The sequence below is a fragment of the Plasmodium fragile genome (genome assembly GCF_000956335.1).
Source record: "Plasmodium fragile strain nilgiri unplaced genomic scaffold supercont1.13, whole genome shotgun sequence".
Lineage (NCBI taxonomy): Eukaryota > Apicomplexa > Aconoidasida > Haemosporida > Plasmodiidae > Plasmodium > Plasmodium fragile.
In genome coordinates, this window is record NW_012192593.1 from 300,949 (window position 1) to 319,168 (window position 18,220).

The following is an 18,220-nucleotide window of genomic DNA, read 5'->3' on the forward strand; positions in this document are numbered from 1 at the left end:
AAAAAAAAAAAAAAAAAAAAAACAGGACGACCACTTATTTTGCGTCCCCCCTGGGGGTGCCAAAATGGTAATGCACTTGTGTACGCAACACTTCATTGTGTCCACTCCGACTGCCCAGTCTGAAAATTTTGTTCTCTACAAAAAAAGGGGGACACGCAAATAGAATGGGGCAAAACGAACGTATGGTTGTGCTCTCCCCCTGTTTCCATTAGCCACTCATTATCGGAGTGAGTGCTACCCCGCCCCCCAAAGAAAAAATTCCTTCCATCACAAATGATCAGTTTGCGCTTATCAGTTAGCGGTTGGTCTGGAACGACTAAGAGGCACGGTCCGGGTAGGACTTCGCCACGGGGGTGTAACAAAACAATCATGTCTCTTCACGTGTGGGGGGGCTTGAAAGTGGAAGTAAATTGCCCATATAGGGGTTCTTTACGCGGACTAGCACCCGTGTTGCCTCTGTGATGGGTGCACCTCCCTCTCATGCATGCAACTAAGACTTGAGAAAACATTTCCCCCACCATCACTCCCCTTGCTCATTCAACCGTTTCCGTATGCTTTTTTGCCACCCATAAAAATACACCTCCGACATGCATGTAGAACGCTCCTCACCATGAAAGGTAGAAATTAAAAAAGAAATGATACAGCATTTATCGAATGGGAAAAGGACAATGAACTTTGTGATGAACAAAAGTCACCCTGCAACAAAAAAGGTGGCAACTCCTGCAACGCGACGCGGCCACACCGGCGGGGGGAAGGAAAAAAAAAAAAAAAAAAAAAAAATCTGCTCTATTGAACAAGTGGAGCGAATAACCTCGATGAGTTTACTCCCACGAAAATATTATTACCGCATTTATATCCATTTGTCCCCTTCGCCCTACCAAGCGCGCATCGCTCGCATTTAATATTTGTGGGTAGGACTCTTCAAAATCATACAAATATAAAAAAATCCCGCCCCTCGCGTGACCCCGAGTCGGGGGTATATTTTTTTTTTTTCCACTCCCCCCAAAAATTTGACTTCCCATTTTTTTGTAGCCGCGGGGCAAAAGGTATTTTGTGTAGCAACTGCCCCCGTTTTAACCACGCCACCTGACAGGGTCCAGTTTTTATATATATTTTTATTTCTTCTTTTTTTTTCTTTTCACTCCGCCCTGCTTTTGAGCGACGTTTTTGTTGGGTTTGCACCACGGTTCGTTGTTTTTGCGCGAACTATAAGTTCGTTTAACGTCGCCTTTAGTTTTAATTTACTTCATTTCCTCCCCGCATTTTTGACATTTTTTTTTTTTTTTTTTCCCTCCTTCTGTCCCTTCTCTGTACTTTACACTGTTCGCCACCCCACCTCCGAAGAGCCATTGGGCCATTTCAAACGATGGTAAGCAATGAAGGTTTTGCGAGTGGATACAAGGTGAATAACGAGAACAGCGTGAATGCTAGTGTTGAGAACACCGGGGCGAGTGGCAACAGTGCAGGAAGCGCGAGCGGCGTGAATAGTGCTCCTGGCGTGGGCTCGCGGGGTGGCGCGTACCGACACAGTACAAATGAGATCAGTGCTAGTAGAGGTCCTGCGGGGAGGAACTCTACCACGAGGGGAAACCCCAATGAGAGCGGTCCAAACGTGGGCGTCGCCAATATGAATTCTGCTAACCAAAATGGACCCCCACTCAACGGTGGAGTATCACCCCCCATGAACAACGTGGCGCAGGGAATTGCGCAGGGAAGTCCGCAAGGGAATGCTGCCGCTGCCGCTGGAGGAGGACACGCGTCCCCCCAACATCAGGTAGCATCATCATCCAGCCACCTCGCCATTCCTCCCACTTCAAACCCGCGCAACGTAAAGAATAATAGTTCCGCCAGTGGTATGAGCAGCTCAACTAGCGGTGTCGGTCCCCATCCTCAACACAACGAGCACGTGGCGAACGAAGCGAGCAATGGGACTGCAAACGCAAGCGCAAACACAGCAGGAAGCAGTAGTAGCGGTCACGCTAATAACCAGACCAATACACGTAACACACCTCCAACAGATGACGAGGAAAAAAGAAAAGTGTATCAACTCGTATTTGATTTATGCTACTCCGATAAAAGAGAGAGTGCATTAATAGAATTGTCGAGAAAGCGAGAGACGTATCAGGACATAGCACCGGTTCTGTGGAATTCATTTGGAGCCATAACAACATTACTTCAAGAAATAGTTTCAATATATCCTCAACTATCACCTCCACTACTAACCACTTCATCTTCTAATCGAGTTTGTAATTCACTAGCCCTTCTCCAATGTGTTGCATCGCACCCAGAGACCAAGCAACATTTCCTGAATGCACACATCCCTTTATTCCTGTATCCATTTTTAAATGCAGAGAGTAAAAATAGACCCTTTGAATATTTACGTCTAACTTCACTAGGTGTAATAGGTGCATTAGTTAAGGTCGACAACCCCGACGTAATTAATTTTTTATTACAAACAGAAATTATACCCCTGTGTCTACGCATTATGGAAACGGGAAGTGAACTCTCCAAAACAGTAGCTACTTTCATCGTGCAAAAAATTCTTATTGATGAACTGGGACTGAATTATATATGTGCTACTCCGGTGAGATTCTATGCTGTGTCGACTGTCCTTTCTAATATGGTTAATGCTTTAATAGAACACCCTTCCTCAAGATTGCTTAAGCACATTGTCAGGTGCTACTTAAGGCTGTCTGAAAATCCTAAGGCATTAAAAGCACTTAGGGAATGCCTTCCAGAATCGCTGAGACATGTGCACAAGGCTTTTATTCCATGTCTTAAGGAAGACCCTTACACAAAGAAGTGGTTGCTGCAACTACTTTATAATATTAACAGCGAGGATGTCTTGCATGGCAACAACCATGTGGGGAATCACATTGGATCACATGTAGCTGGACAGGTGGGGACTACTCCAGGGGCAGGAGCCCTTCCTATGCATACAAGAGAACACGCTGGTCCTCATACTAGTGGCCATGTCGGAGGGTATGTTGCCCCTACCCACGCAGGAGCACATAGCGGTGTGAGCGGGGGACTCCCGGGGGCGAGACAAAGTTTGCACGGTCCAGGCGGTTCGAAGGGCACCTATGCTGGGGTCACCATTCCGACAAACATGAGTGAAGGTTCTTCCGCGGGAGGGGTCAGCGGAGGACACGGCAGTGGTGGTCATGTTGGTGGGGCACATCCAAGTGGAGGCCCCGTCTCCTCCTCCTCCACCACCAGCAACTCCCTTAAGGATAAGGCCAACATGGGCAATTCGAGCAATGCAAATGTTGGTAGCAAGCCTGGCACGGCCAAGGCGATGGCAAACGCTAGCGCTGTTCCGAGTAGTGCGGAAGCGAGTGTACCGGGTAATGATGCCCCGAGCAGCAATGCCACGAACAACGCCGCAAATGGAGCAAATGGAGAAAATAGCTCGAATAGCGCGAGTGGTGCGGCCGGCGCGACGAACAACGCCAGCAACAGTAACGGGACGGAAGGCCAAGATGCACAGGAGGCAAGTAGCGGTGAAGGTGCGAACAGCGCAGGAAAGGCTGGCGGCAATGCAAAGACAGGCAGCAGCGCAAAGGCAGGTAGCAATGCAGGCAGTGTTAACAACGGAAGTAATGCAGCCAGTTGACCCAATCGTTAAAATGTCCATTGTTCGTCTCTCCCCACGGGAGGACCACACGCACGCGTTAACATTGTGTGCGTGTGTACGTCCACACTTATCACACGAAATGTGTGCACTTTATTTTTTTATTTTTTTTTTATTTATTTTTTTTGAATTTTTTCGTTTATTGTTCTCTCTGCGGAGTACCATTTTGCCTTTTTTTTTTTTTCTTGTCCTCGAGAAATGCAAAAATGCTTTATCCGACGTTTCTTTTGGGGGAGACATTTTTGCAATTCCTGATGATAAAAAAAAAGAAAAAAAACGTTAACCTTAATGTGTCCTATGCCCGCTGTGGACGAGATAACTCTCCTCCAAAAGGCAGTTCACTAGAATATGCATATTTTCTTTGTGAAAAAAAAAATATCATTTTGCTTTATTTCCCTGTTGAGTGGATTTCTTTTTGGCAAAGTGGACAATTCTCATGGGGCTGGAGAGCGTGTCCCCCCTTTTTCGCCTGAACAACCTGACTTGTTCAGGTAAAAAAAAAAAAAATGTGGACAAAGGACGTCTTTCCATTTTTTTTTTTTTTTTTCGTTACTTAGAGTGTTGACCTGATGCGGGGGCATCTTAACTGGCTAACTCTATTTACGTGGGGACACACAACGTAAGTGATTCTACAAGGTATAGACAATTTTATGGGGCAAATAGAAGAGAGCGTTTGGGGGGTGAAAAAAAAATGAATGCACATATATACGTACACACGCGTTACACTTGTGACACGCGCGACACACGCTACACCTTCACCGAGGTGAGGATCTCCTCTATGATGGGGTCGATCTCCTTCTTGCCGAGCGCGGCGTCGCAGAGGGCGAGCGCAGTCTCCATGTCGAGCACGCGACAGGCGAACAAAATCAAATGGAAGTCGGAGCACCTGTGCATCCCATTGGTGCCCCTCTCCAACTTGGGGCTGGAGAAGTACTCCTTCACGTCGTAGGCAGAGGGCGCGCGCAGCCGATTTTCCCTGGGGAAGTGGAAGTTTCTAAAAAGGGACCTAACGACCTTAGGGGCTGATTCATTAATACGAACAATGAACCAGTCTGCATCAAACTTGTTCGTTTCTTTTCCTCCTTCCAGGATGAGAGGAAGAAGCTCGTTGCGCATAGGATTCCTCAATTGTATAACAGAAGGATCTTTTTGTATCGGATCCACCATATTGGATCGAATTAATGCCATCCCTAGGTCAGACACCATGAAGGCATTCGTCACTGGTTCATTACTTAACATAGGGTCAGGTGAAATAGTGCAAGTGATAAAATTGGAGACACTATAATTTGTATAATGTGTATTTTTCTTCAAATTAGCTAGCTGCAATTTAGCTATCTGAACCACTTCTTCCGATGTTAAATGTTCTTTCCTTGGTAGATGTGTAAAGATCCAACCAATTCGTTCTAAACCTAATCGATTTGCAATCACATCAACAGAGTCGAGGAAATCATCTGGTAGAAGTTTAACCTTATCTACCTCATTTATTTGTGGAGGTTCATATATACATTCACACACGGCTCGAATGCCTAAAGTGTAATGAGGGTCTTCCCTGTAGTAACCATACATCCAACCAACCCGGTGTTCACACATGCTTCCATTTGTATACCAATATTGTACAAAGTTTTTCACCTCTTCCACGTTCATAAGTTCGAGGTGATCTACATGGCGATACTGTTGATGCTTCAGGGTCACACTCAGTGGGATTTTAATGAACCGTCCCTTACACAGAAACACCGACTCGTAGGTTAGATTCAGGGGGAGATCTGTCGTGTTATATTCTCTCGTTTTTAAGAAATAATCAAATGATTTGAAGTTGGCCTGATTTTCATTCTTCTCCTTTTCGTTATTCATTTTCCCTTCTTCTTTTTTTTCCTTCTGGGGGGTCACACGGTTTTCACTATAAGGGTAACCAGCCCCATCCATGCCGCTACCCCCCCCTTGTGTTTGTTCGAACCCCTTCTTCTTCTTTGCATCTGTTTCATTACACTCATTGTTGTTACCGCCCTTCTTGTCGCTCTTCCCTTTGGCACTCCCACCACCACCCGTGGTCGGCTTCACCTCACTCTTCAAATGAAGGATAGACCCATGGGTAATTTTACACTGCTCGAGCAACGCTCCATTGTCCGTCAACGGGACGTTAGGTTCCTCTTGTAGAAAAAGCACCTGCTTTTCTAACGGAACATTTAAGAGTTCCTCAATTTTACTTTTCAGGTCGGTCAACCTTTTGCTACTCTCAATCTCGATGCGATAAAGTCCGATTTCGCATCTGAGGCGCACGATGATGGAGCTCATGGTTCGTCCAGGGGGGCTGTTCCTTGTGTCATGGGTCGTTCTTACCCAAGGGGGGAGATCACCTCGTTATCTTGTTCTGCGCGCGGGGTGGAGGTACTACTCATGTGGTTACTTCGCTGCTTTTCTACGACGGCGGTCTAATGCTTACCCCCCTTTCCCGTGGTGCCTCACTTCTCTTACCCTCCCCCTGAAGAGAAACGCTCCGCGACGGCTGCTCACTGATAGACCCTCTCTCCCTCACCCTTTATACGCATATGAACTCGTACACGCGTACATACATCCGTACGCACGTGCATACGTATATGCATACGTTCATGCGCCTTCTCGTGGGTCCGCGCAGGCATCCCTTCTTGCCCATGTATCTGCACGTCCCATGCCGCGCACTTTTTTTTTTTCCTCTTTTTTTCCTCCTTTTTTTACTCCCTCTTTTTATATATTCTTCTTCCGATGGAGCGTGTGAATCTTTTAAAGCTGCTTCCCCAACTCAATATATAGTAACAGAAAAAAAAAAAAAAAAAAAAAAAAAAAATAGGAAAAATATAATTTGCAGGGATATCGTTGCCGGTGCGCACCCCATTCCCTCCGTATGCTTGCACGAAGATGGGAGGTGGGGGAGTCGATCATTTTTTTTTTTTTTTTTTTTTTTTTTTTTTCTGTTACAAACAAACGAATCAAATGCGAACACCAAATGGGTTATGCAGTGGTGTACTGCCTCCTTCCCACACCTGCGCGCTACTGCACTTCCCATCACAGATGTTAAAAAATGGGAAAGCGGTCCCAAACGACGCGGGCTCATGTAATGTCCACGCGCTCATATGATCTGTGCCACCTGCTGACCTGATGCACCACAAATGAAGAGAAGAACTGGGAGGGGGGGGGGGGGGGGGGAGCTCCTCTAATTATATTTACTCCTCTGTACGTTTATACGCATGTCCACACAGACCACTTGTGGCACGTTCTTGTGGTTACGTCACCGCGTTTTTGTGAAACGCATATGGTTATGGTGGACCAACCCCAGGAGGAGAACCTTACGTGTCTTCCTAACATGATGAAGAAGACACTCAAACGACACGACTGGCACACACAGAGTGAGTGGTTGTCGCGGTACAGCCCACTCATGGGGGGAAGCCTCGCTACCCCTTTTTACATACACATATGTGTAAGCAAAAACGGCAACCTCATATAGCACACGTTCCCCCATACATATTTAAACCGTGTGTAGAGGGGCGCTTCCCCCGTTTTTGTACTGCATAGGGTTGGACTCTCCCCTGGTGCAAGCACCGTTGCAGTGGGGTAGGTGGAGAAAGAAAAACAGAACAATCTCCCCCCCCGTTCCCCCCATTTTCAAATATGTCACATGTTTATACCTTCGCACCGGAGGGGGTACTCCAAAGGTAGACATGGAATCATGCGTGCAGGGAATATCATGCATAAAAAAAAAAGTCTGCCCAAGCGTAGGCGTTCCTTGTACTTTATAAAACCTCCACAGGGGGAATGACTCTTCTATAACAGAATGGTGCACACGCAGGTTTTTTTTTTTTTTTTTTTGTCCACATGGGGAGGGAAAGGCTTACCCCTACCCCAATAGGTGTATAGCATCTTTGCCGTTCTGTTTTCTGTTAATAAATTTGTGTAGCTTTTTTTTTTTTTTTTTTTTTTCCTATTTGTACAATTTGTTCTTATTGGCACAGGCGAAACTCCTCACTCGTCGGCACACGCATACATGCTTTCCCCTTCACCTCTGTGTAGAGGTTACCGTCTTTTACTCCCCCTCCATCCCCACGGGCCGCCCCACTGGGTTTATGGAGGAGGAAGAAGCTGCATCGTTTGGCTGCTATAAATAAATAAACGCCTAAAGTGCAGATACAGGAAAGAACCTGCGTGCCGCTCACTGTGTTGTCACTCCGCATACGAAAACAACAGATCCCCCCACCTGAACATACCTGCGATGAACGTGGCAGGGGAAAATAAAAAAACAGTTGCAGGGGGACAACAGTATTTATACACTTTTTCCGTTTTGCAAAATGTGCACTTGGGGAAAGTACATAAAAGCTTTAAAAAAAAAAAAAAAAAAAAAAATATTCCTTTATTTTCTTGTGCAACACTTTTACCTTTTTAAAATTGCAGCATATGTGAAGGTGAACGGGATGAAGTGGTCCATCCCATCGCTATAATGGGGGGCATGCACGCCAGGCTGCGCAAGTCCACCCCCTTTGCCTGTAAATTTTCTGTGCCCGCGTTTAATAAAATAATACGCGAGCTATTTTTTTTTTTTTTTTTTTCTTCATTCTGCTGTTATGCATACCCTCTACGTGCATATGCATGTATATACAAAAAAAAAGTGCGTACGTGAGTTATACGTGCGTAACTACATGAACTTATTTGTTAAGCATCTTCCGAGTTGAAGAACTGCTCGCGCTCCATGCATTTGTTCCCGCCTGGCACAGAGCTCTACTGACTCTTCTTTTTTTTTTTTTTTTTTTTTTTTTTTTTGTGTTCACATAAACCCCGCGCTTTAATCGCGCTGTGATCGCTCTGCGATTGTACTGTGGCCGCGCATCTACCCTACCCTCTTTTTGCATATATAGGTAGAGGAATGAGAGTACTAACCTGCGTATCTCGCAGCGAGCCACTTGTACGTTCAGCTTATATATGTATATTATTCACCCCCGAGCAAGCAGTCCGCCGCGCATAGGTAATATAAACACCCCCCATTTATATATACAACGGCTGCCCCCCGTTTTTTTTTTTCTTTTATAAGCCGGGGGAAAAAGTTTTTGCTTGTTAGTTGAAATAATAACTCGCATCTGAGGAAGGAGATTTGGCCGTGGCGAATACGAATGGATATACCCCCTTCCGTTGGAGCGTGCGCGGAGGCATGTTGCTCCCTCAATCACACCGGTGCGTTAATAACATTTACATGTTATACCCACTGGCGTACCCCTACTTGAGAAGAAGCACCCTTGAAGAAACAGAGGGTGGCTCGTGAACACCAACACGAAAGGGAATACACACCAACGACAGCGCAGCGGCACTCCATGAACTGCCCATGTGATGAAAAGGGAAAAGCAAGCTCCCCACTATAAACCCCAGTTAGGAAACGCAAAGCAGCTCCTACACAATAAAACGAATTTGCAAGTTTGTTCCTTTTTACTTTGACCGTTCCTTCGTGGCGTCCATCAGGCAGTGTGTCTGTACTCCGATCCTCTATACATGTGCACAACCCCTGCAACGCCTCCCCATGCCGACCTGTCCTCTTTTTTATTAATGCCCCTTTGAATGTACATGCGTAGGTCCGACGTTTACCATATGTCGAGCCTCGCATAACGCGCCGCCTCTTCATGTGGCCACCTCTTAAATCAGCTTTAACCGCATTCACGTGGTGGCATTTGCAAAGGCTCCTACTCCATTAAGATAATTTCTCCTCTCCCCCCACCCCTTAATACATAAATACATACGTACACACGCGCACAATACACACATTCACACACAACCCCGTGGATGGTCGCCCTTTTTTTACTTGTCCTTTTCCAGTGTGTATGTGCGCACGTCGCACGGGAGAGGAGACTACCACCGGACACATTTGTTCCGTTCTTCATTGAGGACGTGGACACCTACCCGAGCCTGTCACATATTAAAGCCCAGCTAGAGAACACACACCACACGACGACGTACCTGCCCCCCTCGACGTATTTTTCCTCCACCCCACCCATGAAAAAGAAACGAGATAAGGACAAGCCCACCTTTGAATGTATTGAAATGAGTGACATAAAAAGGCTGCACCAAACAGAAGAAAAGGAAAATTCAGATGAAGACAAAATAAGCCTCGACGACCTCAGTGTGTGTTCTCCTAGCAAGTTACACAAACAGTCCCCCTTCACAGAGGACGATGAGGCAGAAGAACACGAAAAGCTCATTGACTCCAAGTTGTATGAAAGTATGAATAACCTAACTAGCAACATGCACAAGAAGGACACACACTGGTTTGATGGTGTCGATGATGAGAGTGATGAGGGGGACGGTCCTGAGGGGGACGAAAAGGGAAGCTCTGCTCAATTAGCAGAAAATTTTCCTAACCTGCTCTTAATGGGGGGTAACGGGCAGGGACCACAAGGCGTTCGCGATGGCGGCAGCCACAACAGCAATGAGGAGCAGTGTGACGACGCGTGTGATGACTTACGTGATGACCTGCTTGACGACGCGCGTGACGACTTGCGAGGTGACGTGCCTGACGACCCCATCAGAAGCGTCCACAGCGACCGCCTAGCCAATTCCAATCACAGCGAAAAACAACCACCACCGTCAAATGACCTGAACTGTTCAGGCGAAAGTGAAAAAAACAAAAATCCGTTTGACCATACTACCCACACGGGTGGAAGGACGAACCCCCTTATTGGCAGTGAAGTGGGGACGGATAACCCATTCGACATTACACAAAGGGGATACACACAAGTGAATCAACATACAAGACAGAGCGAATTTGAAAAATGGAAAAAATATGTGTCCGCTGATGAGGAACGAGAGAAGGGACAGGTTGATCTAACCTCCCTCAGGGAGACAAACGAACGTTTAGCACAAGAAGTGAGGGGGGAAGACATGGAGGACACAGGGTACAATCGTAATGACCACAGTGGTGATAAGGGTCAAGTGGGTGAACGGGGTGAACGGGATAATTATATGGACGACCGCGCCTCTGCCATGAGACCCAAACAAGAACACACACACAGGAGTGACCCCCAACACAGTGATTATTCCATGTGGGTAAAACAAGCGAGTCGTCAAGTGGAGGGAAAAACACGTGGCACGACAAGCAGACTCTACAATGAACGCGTAGGTGAACGAGGCCTATTTCACGATCTTCCATTGCTTCACTCCAGCAACGTAAACAGTGATGAGGAGGATAATGCTCTGTTGCGTCAGTTAACCCAAGATAGGTGGGAGGCCTCACGAGTCGCCACTTCCCATGACCAGGTTACAAATAATCTTACAAAAATCATTAGTCGCATAGAAGAGTCTGTGCAGCAGAAGAAAACCACAACACGGGGGCAGCATGATGAAGGGGGAGACGTCGACCGTTTCAGCGACGGGCGCAGTGACGGTCGCAGTGAACGAAGCGCACGCGATGAGCGTCATGACCGTGATAAGGGCCACGACGCCTGGCTAGCAGAACATAATGAGCAGACCGGCACTGCTACCACCATGAGTAACAACATCACCAACCCCGCAGGTCCACCCATTGAAAGGACCTGTACCGAGACGCACACGGTTAAGAGAAGCACCCCCCCCAAGTACACGCTTAGGAAGTACAGCTCACACAATTACTCAAACGAAGTGAGATCTCCGCCCAGGCCGGGAGACGGGGTACACAACGACATGGATGTTCCATTGAGTAAAAAATTTTTCACCAGCAGCCATGTTAATTGGCAAAACGTAAATGAGGAAGAAAATGCATATATGCACATGTACGGTCGTCAGAGCAGACCGAACACGCAGCATCAAAGGGGGGGTGCGCCCGAAGGAAGAATGCATGGTGAAAGGGGGAACAACCCCTACAGTCACGACACGCACCGACATGCATATCGAGTCGGCGCGAACAGTTTTAAAGCACCGGGGAACGTCGAGGATGCAGGCATAAATGATGACCTGCCCAGCCGACCCAAGACGAGTTCCACTGCACCCATAAACGATATACTCACAGAGAAGTACAAATCGAGTGCCCTCATCAACATGAGGGATGCGTCACCAGTTAGAATGCGCAAATTGGAACTGGTGGAAGAAAGACCCTTCATGGACGACACCCACTTTCAAGTGAAACCTGTTAAGATCAACGACGCCAATATGGAGAAATGCTTCCATGCCATTGAAGACTTATGTAACGCCGAGCAGGGGAAGAGGAATAGGAGCCCCATTAATCTAGGTAACGTGTCTTCATTCAGTGAGTACCTGACTCGTCCCTCTGGGGCCAGGGACTTTGAAGAGGGACGAAGGTGGAGTGAATCACCTGAACGAAGGGACCATCAAAATTGGAGACACGTCGGTGAGGAAGACGCACCTGTACAGAATGTGTCCAAGTCATGTGACGTAAATTTGTATGAAAATAATTTTAAGTGTCTCTCGGAGGCCCCGCCGGATCAACATCCCTCTGAAGATGTGTATCGATTTTTTTATAAGCAAAATGAGCTGTGGGACAGGACGAGAGAGGAGAGGAGTGGCCACGCAAGGGATCGCCACGACCAGGGGGAAGAGGGCCCCTCCACCTCCACCCACGCGCGGGATTATTATGCTTCTGCTCGTGATTATGCTTCGGCTCGTGATTACGCAACCGCTCGTGATGATGCGGCCACTCGTGATGACGCAGCCGCTCGCGATGCTGCTAGCGGAAAAGTGAAGAGACGAATAATCGACTGCAAAAATGAACGACTCAAGTGGGGAACCACACAAGTAATAATTGACATAGACGACACGATCCGATCGAGTGGAGGATACAAATTTTTTAATTATGCTCTGGGAGGAGTGGATGCTCAATACCAAAGAGGAGAAACATACCCAGGGTCCTTCCAATTCATTTTCGAGCTAGCTATGAATAAGCTATCAGCAGAAGCGAAGCCCTTGTTGTTGTCTGTGCTTACGGCGAGAATCCCCCAAGTACCTATAACGGCCGATTCATTTTTGAATAAAAAATTCAATGAGGTGGCCGAGAGGAGAGGAATAAAAAGTTGGGGTATCGATTGTCATAATAAAATTTTGTACTCCACGTTGAAGGAGTGGGTGTGGAATGAAACAAGAGGAGAAAAAAAATTTGTTAATTTTAAACACCTCCACAAGTATGTACTTCAGCAAAACTCACTTGTGAGGTACATATGGATTGGGGACACTGGTGATATGGACAAACAGGCAGGAGAAATGATGATTCGTACATACCCACAAAGAATGAAAGCTGTTTTTTTGCACCACGTAAAGGGAAAGGATGATAATACATTGCTTCCAAGTGATTACTTTATTAAGTCTGTTCCAGTTTTTTTCTTTCGCACATACATCGGTGCTGCTACGAAAGCACATGCATACAATCTGATTGACAAAAAGGGACTCACGAGGGTACTTGTGCAGGCTGTGCTTGACTTAGAAAAAAGCAAAGTCCCTGCCAGCTCCTCGAAATGGGAAGATCTTATAAAAGATATTATTTTGAGTGACGCCTTGGATGAACTGGACAAGTACAACGCGGAGACAGTCAACCGGACCAAGAAAATTATCGCGCAGCGCATGCGAGAAATTTCAGAGAGGAAGCTGCACTTCATCAGCTAGTGGAACAGGGGCGTGTCATATATATATATCTCCTACCCATGACTTCCGCGTCTGCCGCGGCGGTGTGCTATATAATGTATGCGTTGCCCCACCCACCGTCGTCCTTTTTTCACCTTGTTTTGATGTAACAACTCTCAATTGGTAAACCCTTTTAAGTTACGTCATTGTGTGCATCCATGCAGCGTCATGTTTTTTTTTTTTTTTTTTTTTTTTTTTTTTTTTGGCTGGGTTGAGGGATGCACACACAAAAAGTGATTCACTCCGGGCCAATTGCCTTTTTGGTTAAACCACACAACATCAATCAAACCGCAAAAATGTAAAAAGTAGTGAATTGCCCAGGGAATACCCATCCGAAAAAAATATTTCATGTGCTTGTGACTTGCGCACAGTTGCCCGGCACACAATGCGTTGTTCAAGTGGATAGTTCGAATGAACAGCTAGCAGTTTGTCAGTCGCTTTTTAGCTAGTCGATCTCCTACAAAAAAAAAAAAAAAAAAAAAATACACAAACGTATGTACCATGTACATACCACATTTATATAGCCGTTCATATATCATGTGAATGTTGTATATGCGTGAGCATGTATAGGCACCCGGGAGTATATATGCACCCCCCCTTGTTTTTTTTTTTAATCCGTTGTGCGCGAAGCGAATTGAGGCAATTCTTGATCCGCTGCCCTGCAGATTTGTCGTCAGGCGCATATGTGATCCATTAAGGGGGAAAAACGGAGCGCGGGATAACGTTAGCAGTACTGTATTTTTCCCTCACCTGAAGTAGAGCTACTCAGTCGATGCGATCGTCCCCCCCGCTTTCGCGGTAGGAATCATTGCCCATGTCGACGACCCACGCCACGTGATCCAACGATGGAACTCGCCTCCAAGTCTAACCAAGTGTACCTGCTGGTCAAGATGTGAGTCATGCACATGAGCACAGCGTCGTCCCGGGAGGGAGATTAACACGAAAGGGAGATGAACCCTGGCTCCCGCGTTTGCCGTTGTGATGATTGACTGCTCCGTTGGGTGACCGTCCCGCTGCTTATTTCTCCTCCCTTTTCATTTGCAGCATCAACCTGGTGAATGTCAATGCCGTCCGTCATGTAAAGAAGGCACTGAAGCTTATCATATTTGACCTCTTCGGGCTGGTCATGCTACTGAAGGTCGATTTTAAATTGATCAATATAGCGCAGAGCAACGGCTTCTTCGTTCTGCGCACCCGTTTGAGGTAGGCAAGGAGAGGAAAGTGCCTCCCAGGGGATATCTTTTAAGAATTTCATTCAGGGATGTTTCGCCTACCGTGTGGCGGCGCATGCACACATATATATATATATATCCCCTCCTCCCCTTTTGTAGGATGCTGAACCTGCTCCTGTACGCCATGCAACCGAGTCAGACGATGCGTCACCAGTTTTCCCTGAAGGTGCTCAAAATTTCGACCTTCCTGCCCAACTTGGCGTGCGCCACGGGGGTGGACAAGTGGCAACGAAGCGGTGACACAGACGTGATAAAGCGGTGACAGAGCGGTAACAAAGCGGTAATAAAGCGGTGAACGAGCGCGCCCATAATATTGTGGAGTCCGTCAAAGTGGTGCAAATGCACACAGGGTGAGCAACGCAGGGAAAAAGAAAAAAAAAAAAAAAAAAAAAAAAAAAAAAAAATAGAGCCAAATTGTTCACATCACGCAGTGATGATAAGGAACGGTGCCGCCCCTACGCGCCCAACAAAAGCAGCATCAGTGCGCCAAGCAGCGCCTGACCGAAAAAGGAAGAGAAGGACGCGCCGCTGCGCTCCTCCTCCCCTCCTCCCCTTTTGTAGGATGCTGAACCTGCTCCTGTACGCCATGCAACCGAGTCAGACGATGCGTCACCAGTTTTCCCTGAAGGTGCTCAAAATTTCGACCTTCCTGCCCAACTTGGCGTGCGCCACGGGGGTGGACAAGTGGCAACGAAGCGGTGACACAGACGTGATAAAGCGGTGACAGAGCGGTAACAAAGCGGTAATAAAGCGGTGAACGAGCGCGCCCATAATATTGTGGAGTCCGTCAAAGTGGTGCAAATGCACACAGGGTGAGCAACGCAGGGAAAAAGAAAAAAAAAAAAAAAAAAAAAAAAAAATAGAGCCAAATTGTTCACATCACGCAGTGATGATAAGGAACGGTGCCGCCCCTACGCGCCCAACAAAAGCAGCATCAGTGCGCCAAGCAGCGCCTGACCGAAAAAGGAAGAGAAGGACGCGCCGCTGCGCTCCTCCTTGTAATGACTAACTGTGGTGGAAGAAAAGTTATGCTTCGAGTACTCCACCTTATCATGATTAGACTGCACAAATTTGTCATAACTCTCATTTATATATACATTCATCATGAGCGTATCGGATGCATCATTTGCCTGACATGTGCAGGTAAAACTGATTTCTTCATTTGTAACAGGAATTTTTGCAAACCTCGTCATTTCATCCCCCATGCTATTCAATTTTTGACCAAACAGAGTCTCAATATCAACTACTTTATATTTGTCTTTCTCCCATTTCCTACTAATATTGAATCGTTCCTCTAACTTATTTTTATCATTTTTTATATCGTCCTTCTTGACGTACACTTGATTGAAACATCCATCTGGTTGGACAGTGTAATTAACAGGACACAACAGAGTGATGGTATCCCCACCTCTAGGATAGCTATCACATACCTTCACTGTATTACGATCCATGTTACTGAAGGTGGTGATGGCAGTGCTTTCCCTATACTCATCATTGAAGTCACACCCAGGGATTTTCTTAACGACACCCTTAGAGATGTGTACCTTCAGTGTCTTTTTAACAACTTCGTTTCCATCCTCCATGTAACAGTAGCATTCGAAATGGCGATTCATTAGTACAAAAGGGGGCACTGTGAATTCAGCTGTATATATATTGTTCACGTATTTACTTACAATATTGTATGCTCCTCTCACGTAGTCTCTTAAGTGGAAGACGTTTCTATTAATAATTACATGATCAAAACAGAAAAGCTTTTGCTCAAAATATTCTCTCTCGCGTGCACACATATTTTTCATTTCTTTGTTAAGGCTATATGGACATGTGTATACCACTGTGTCTCCTGGGACTACATTCAAGAGGAAGACTGATTTGTTTGAACTGGACAGATCGACGTGGTGCTTGGACATGCCCACTTGCATCCATGTTAGTAGCAGCGTGGCCAACAGCAGGGCCCGCGCAATTCCCTTCGCATGCGTCATGGGGTGTGGAAGTTGAAGCGGGGATCGTTACTTCTATTCCGGGGGGGGAACTTCCTCCAAGGTATGCTTTCACGTGGCGCCTGCGAAGGTGGTGTGTCAAGCAGATCAATAAGGAAATTTTCATGTGCAGGTGAAACGGAGCGCATAGGTGTTTTACTCCGAGGGGGAGGGATGGAACTTACGCTGCGGTTTTGCAGGGTGTGTGACAGGGGGGGTTAAGACAAAGTCAAAAGGGGGAACAGCCGTTTGAGCAGGTGTAGCAATTCTGCAACGATGAGCACGTCAAACGAGCCAAACGAGCCAAACGAGCCAAACAAATCGAGCAAGTCTGAAATGCCAAGGACGTTATAAAAATCAACCTGTTCCAAACAGATAAGCATATTATCTCACAGTGTTTTTGCTTAATGGCCTTTTGTTAGTGGAACGCAGAAACTTTTGCGTGCGATGGGTCTTCCCGTGTACAGGGGGGGGGGGGGTTCAAAATGGGCATTCGTCCAAATGGTGTGTGTCTTTTAAAGGGGAATCTCCTTTTTTTTTCTGTTTCAACATTTGATGGTCAATCTTGTTTTGCCGTCTTTTCCTGAGTGCTGCTCTGTTCTGTTCTGTTGCGTTTTTTTTTTTTTTTTTTTTTCTCGTGCTGCTCACTGGCAGAGCTGTGGGTTGTCGCCAAAAGGGTCAGTGGTTGGACTCACACCGAACATGCATGCATGAAGGGGGTTGCTTCCTGCTTCGCGCTTCTGCTGAAAGGGAAGTTGCGTGGGAGAGACACATGTATACACACACATGTACTTTACGCATGAAGGTACAGCCATACAAGTTACATGCATCCTGTTTCTTTCCCGTTCGGTCTGCTCCTCCTCTTGCATGGTCACCTCAGGGGGAAGGGGAGAAAAATGCAAAGTTGGAATGCAAAAGAGAAAGTCACATACTCACACAAAAAAAAAAATTGCGAACAACTCTCCAAAGTGCTTCTCGTATTTTTTTGTTCGGTCTCCAAGGCAAAGTTAATGCGCGATGGGCAAAGTGGGGGGTGTACAGCTTTTTTCTGTTGGTTGCGCTCGTCCTCGTCACTTTCCCTGTTGGTGTTTTTTTTTTTTTTTTTTTTTTCTGAACATGTGCAGGTAAAATTGTCCAGTTGCCAACTTTCTGTTCAAAGGGGCGATCCAAAAAACAAAAAAAAAAGGACAACTAAGTGGAGTTATATTTCGCTCGATTGTTAAAGTGAACCGGGTGGGGGACTCAAGTCGGTTACGCATAAGGTACGCGTTTTGTTCTTCTTGTTCGCTTTGCGAGCCTTGTTTGCCTCGCACCCGGTGAAGTCATGGTGACCCTTTGTGGACATGCGAAATGGGGTGGGCGCAAAGTGTGTGTGCTCCATTTCGCCCCTCTGCCAATATGCCACGCGTCCAATTTGCGACCTTCCCATTTATACCCATCGGCTCACCCCTCCCCATTTCGCGTGCATTTCCTTCAATGGGAGTTTTTGCCCAATTGGGTACACACACTCTCCCGCTCCCCTCCTCAATCGATACAAGACTGCCATTTGATTTTCCAAAAAAAAAAAAAAAAAAAAAAAAATTCTATTCAGAAAGTCTCCTGTAAGCAACTTCCATTTCGCCATCCATGTAAAAAAAGTTTCAAAAAAAAAAAAAAAAAAAACTTAACACATTGCAGGGTTGGTAATTCCACACGAAGAAAAAAGGTGGTTTTCCTGCAAAGGCTTCAACTTTGTTCTGTTTTTTTTTTTTTTTTTTTTTTTTTTT

The 18,220-nt window shown here is 46.3% G+C and overlaps 5 protein-coding genes across 5 annotated transcripts; 3 read left to right on the plus strand and 2 right to left on the minus strand.

Annotated features, from left to right (window-relative positions):
• Positions 1-1,366: 1,366 nt before the first annotated feature.
• On the plus strand, positions 1,367-3,616 carry AK88_01532 (uncharacterized protein; the record flags this gene model as incomplete). Its single annotated transcript, XM_012479167.1, has 1 exon — positions 1,367-3,616. One exon carries the CDS (start codon positions 1,367-1,369, stop codon positions 3,614-3,616), a length of 2,250 nt encoding a protein of 749 aa, XP_012334590.1.
• Positions 3,617-4,381: 765 nt separating this feature from the next.
• Positions 4,382-5,926, minus strand: AK88_01533 (uncharacterized protein; the record flags this gene model as incomplete). Its single annotated transcript, XM_012479168.1, has 1 exon — positions 4,382-5,926. One exon carries the CDS (start codon positions 5,924-5,926, stop codon positions 4,382-4,384), a length of 1,545 nt encoding a protein of 514 aa, XP_012334591.1.
• A 3,711-nt stretch (positions 5,927-9,637) lies between these two features.
• Positions 9,638-13,228, plus strand: AK88_01534 (uncharacterized protein; the record flags this gene model as incomplete). Its single annotated transcript, XM_012479169.1, has 1 exon — positions 9,638-13,228. One exon carries the CDS (start codon positions 9,638-9,640, stop codon positions 13,226-13,228), a length of 3,591 nt encoding a protein of 1,196 aa, XP_012334592.1.
• An 863-nt stretch (positions 13,229-14,091) lies between these two features.
• On the plus strand, positions 14,092-15,202 carry AK88_01535 (uncharacterized protein; the record flags this gene model as incomplete). The annotated part of the gene is made up of 4 exons (XM_012479170.1): positions 14,092-14,138; positions 14,291-14,449; positions 14,578-14,736; positions 15,040-15,202. 4 exons carry the CDS (start codon positions 14,092-14,094, stop codon positions 15,200-15,202), a joined length of 528 nt encoding a protein of 175 aa, XP_012334593.1.
• Positions 15,203-15,389: 187 nt separating this feature from the next.
• On the minus strand, positions 15,390-16,457 carry AK88_01536 (uncharacterized protein; the record flags this gene model as incomplete). The annotated part of the gene is made up of 1 exon (XM_012479171.1): positions 15,390-16,457. The coding sequence occupies one exon, from the start codon at positions 16,455-16,457 to the stop codon at positions 15,390-15,392; it is 1,068 nt and encodes a 355-aa protein (XP_012334594.1).
• Between the last annotated feature and the right edge of the window lie 1,763 nt (positions 16,458-18,220).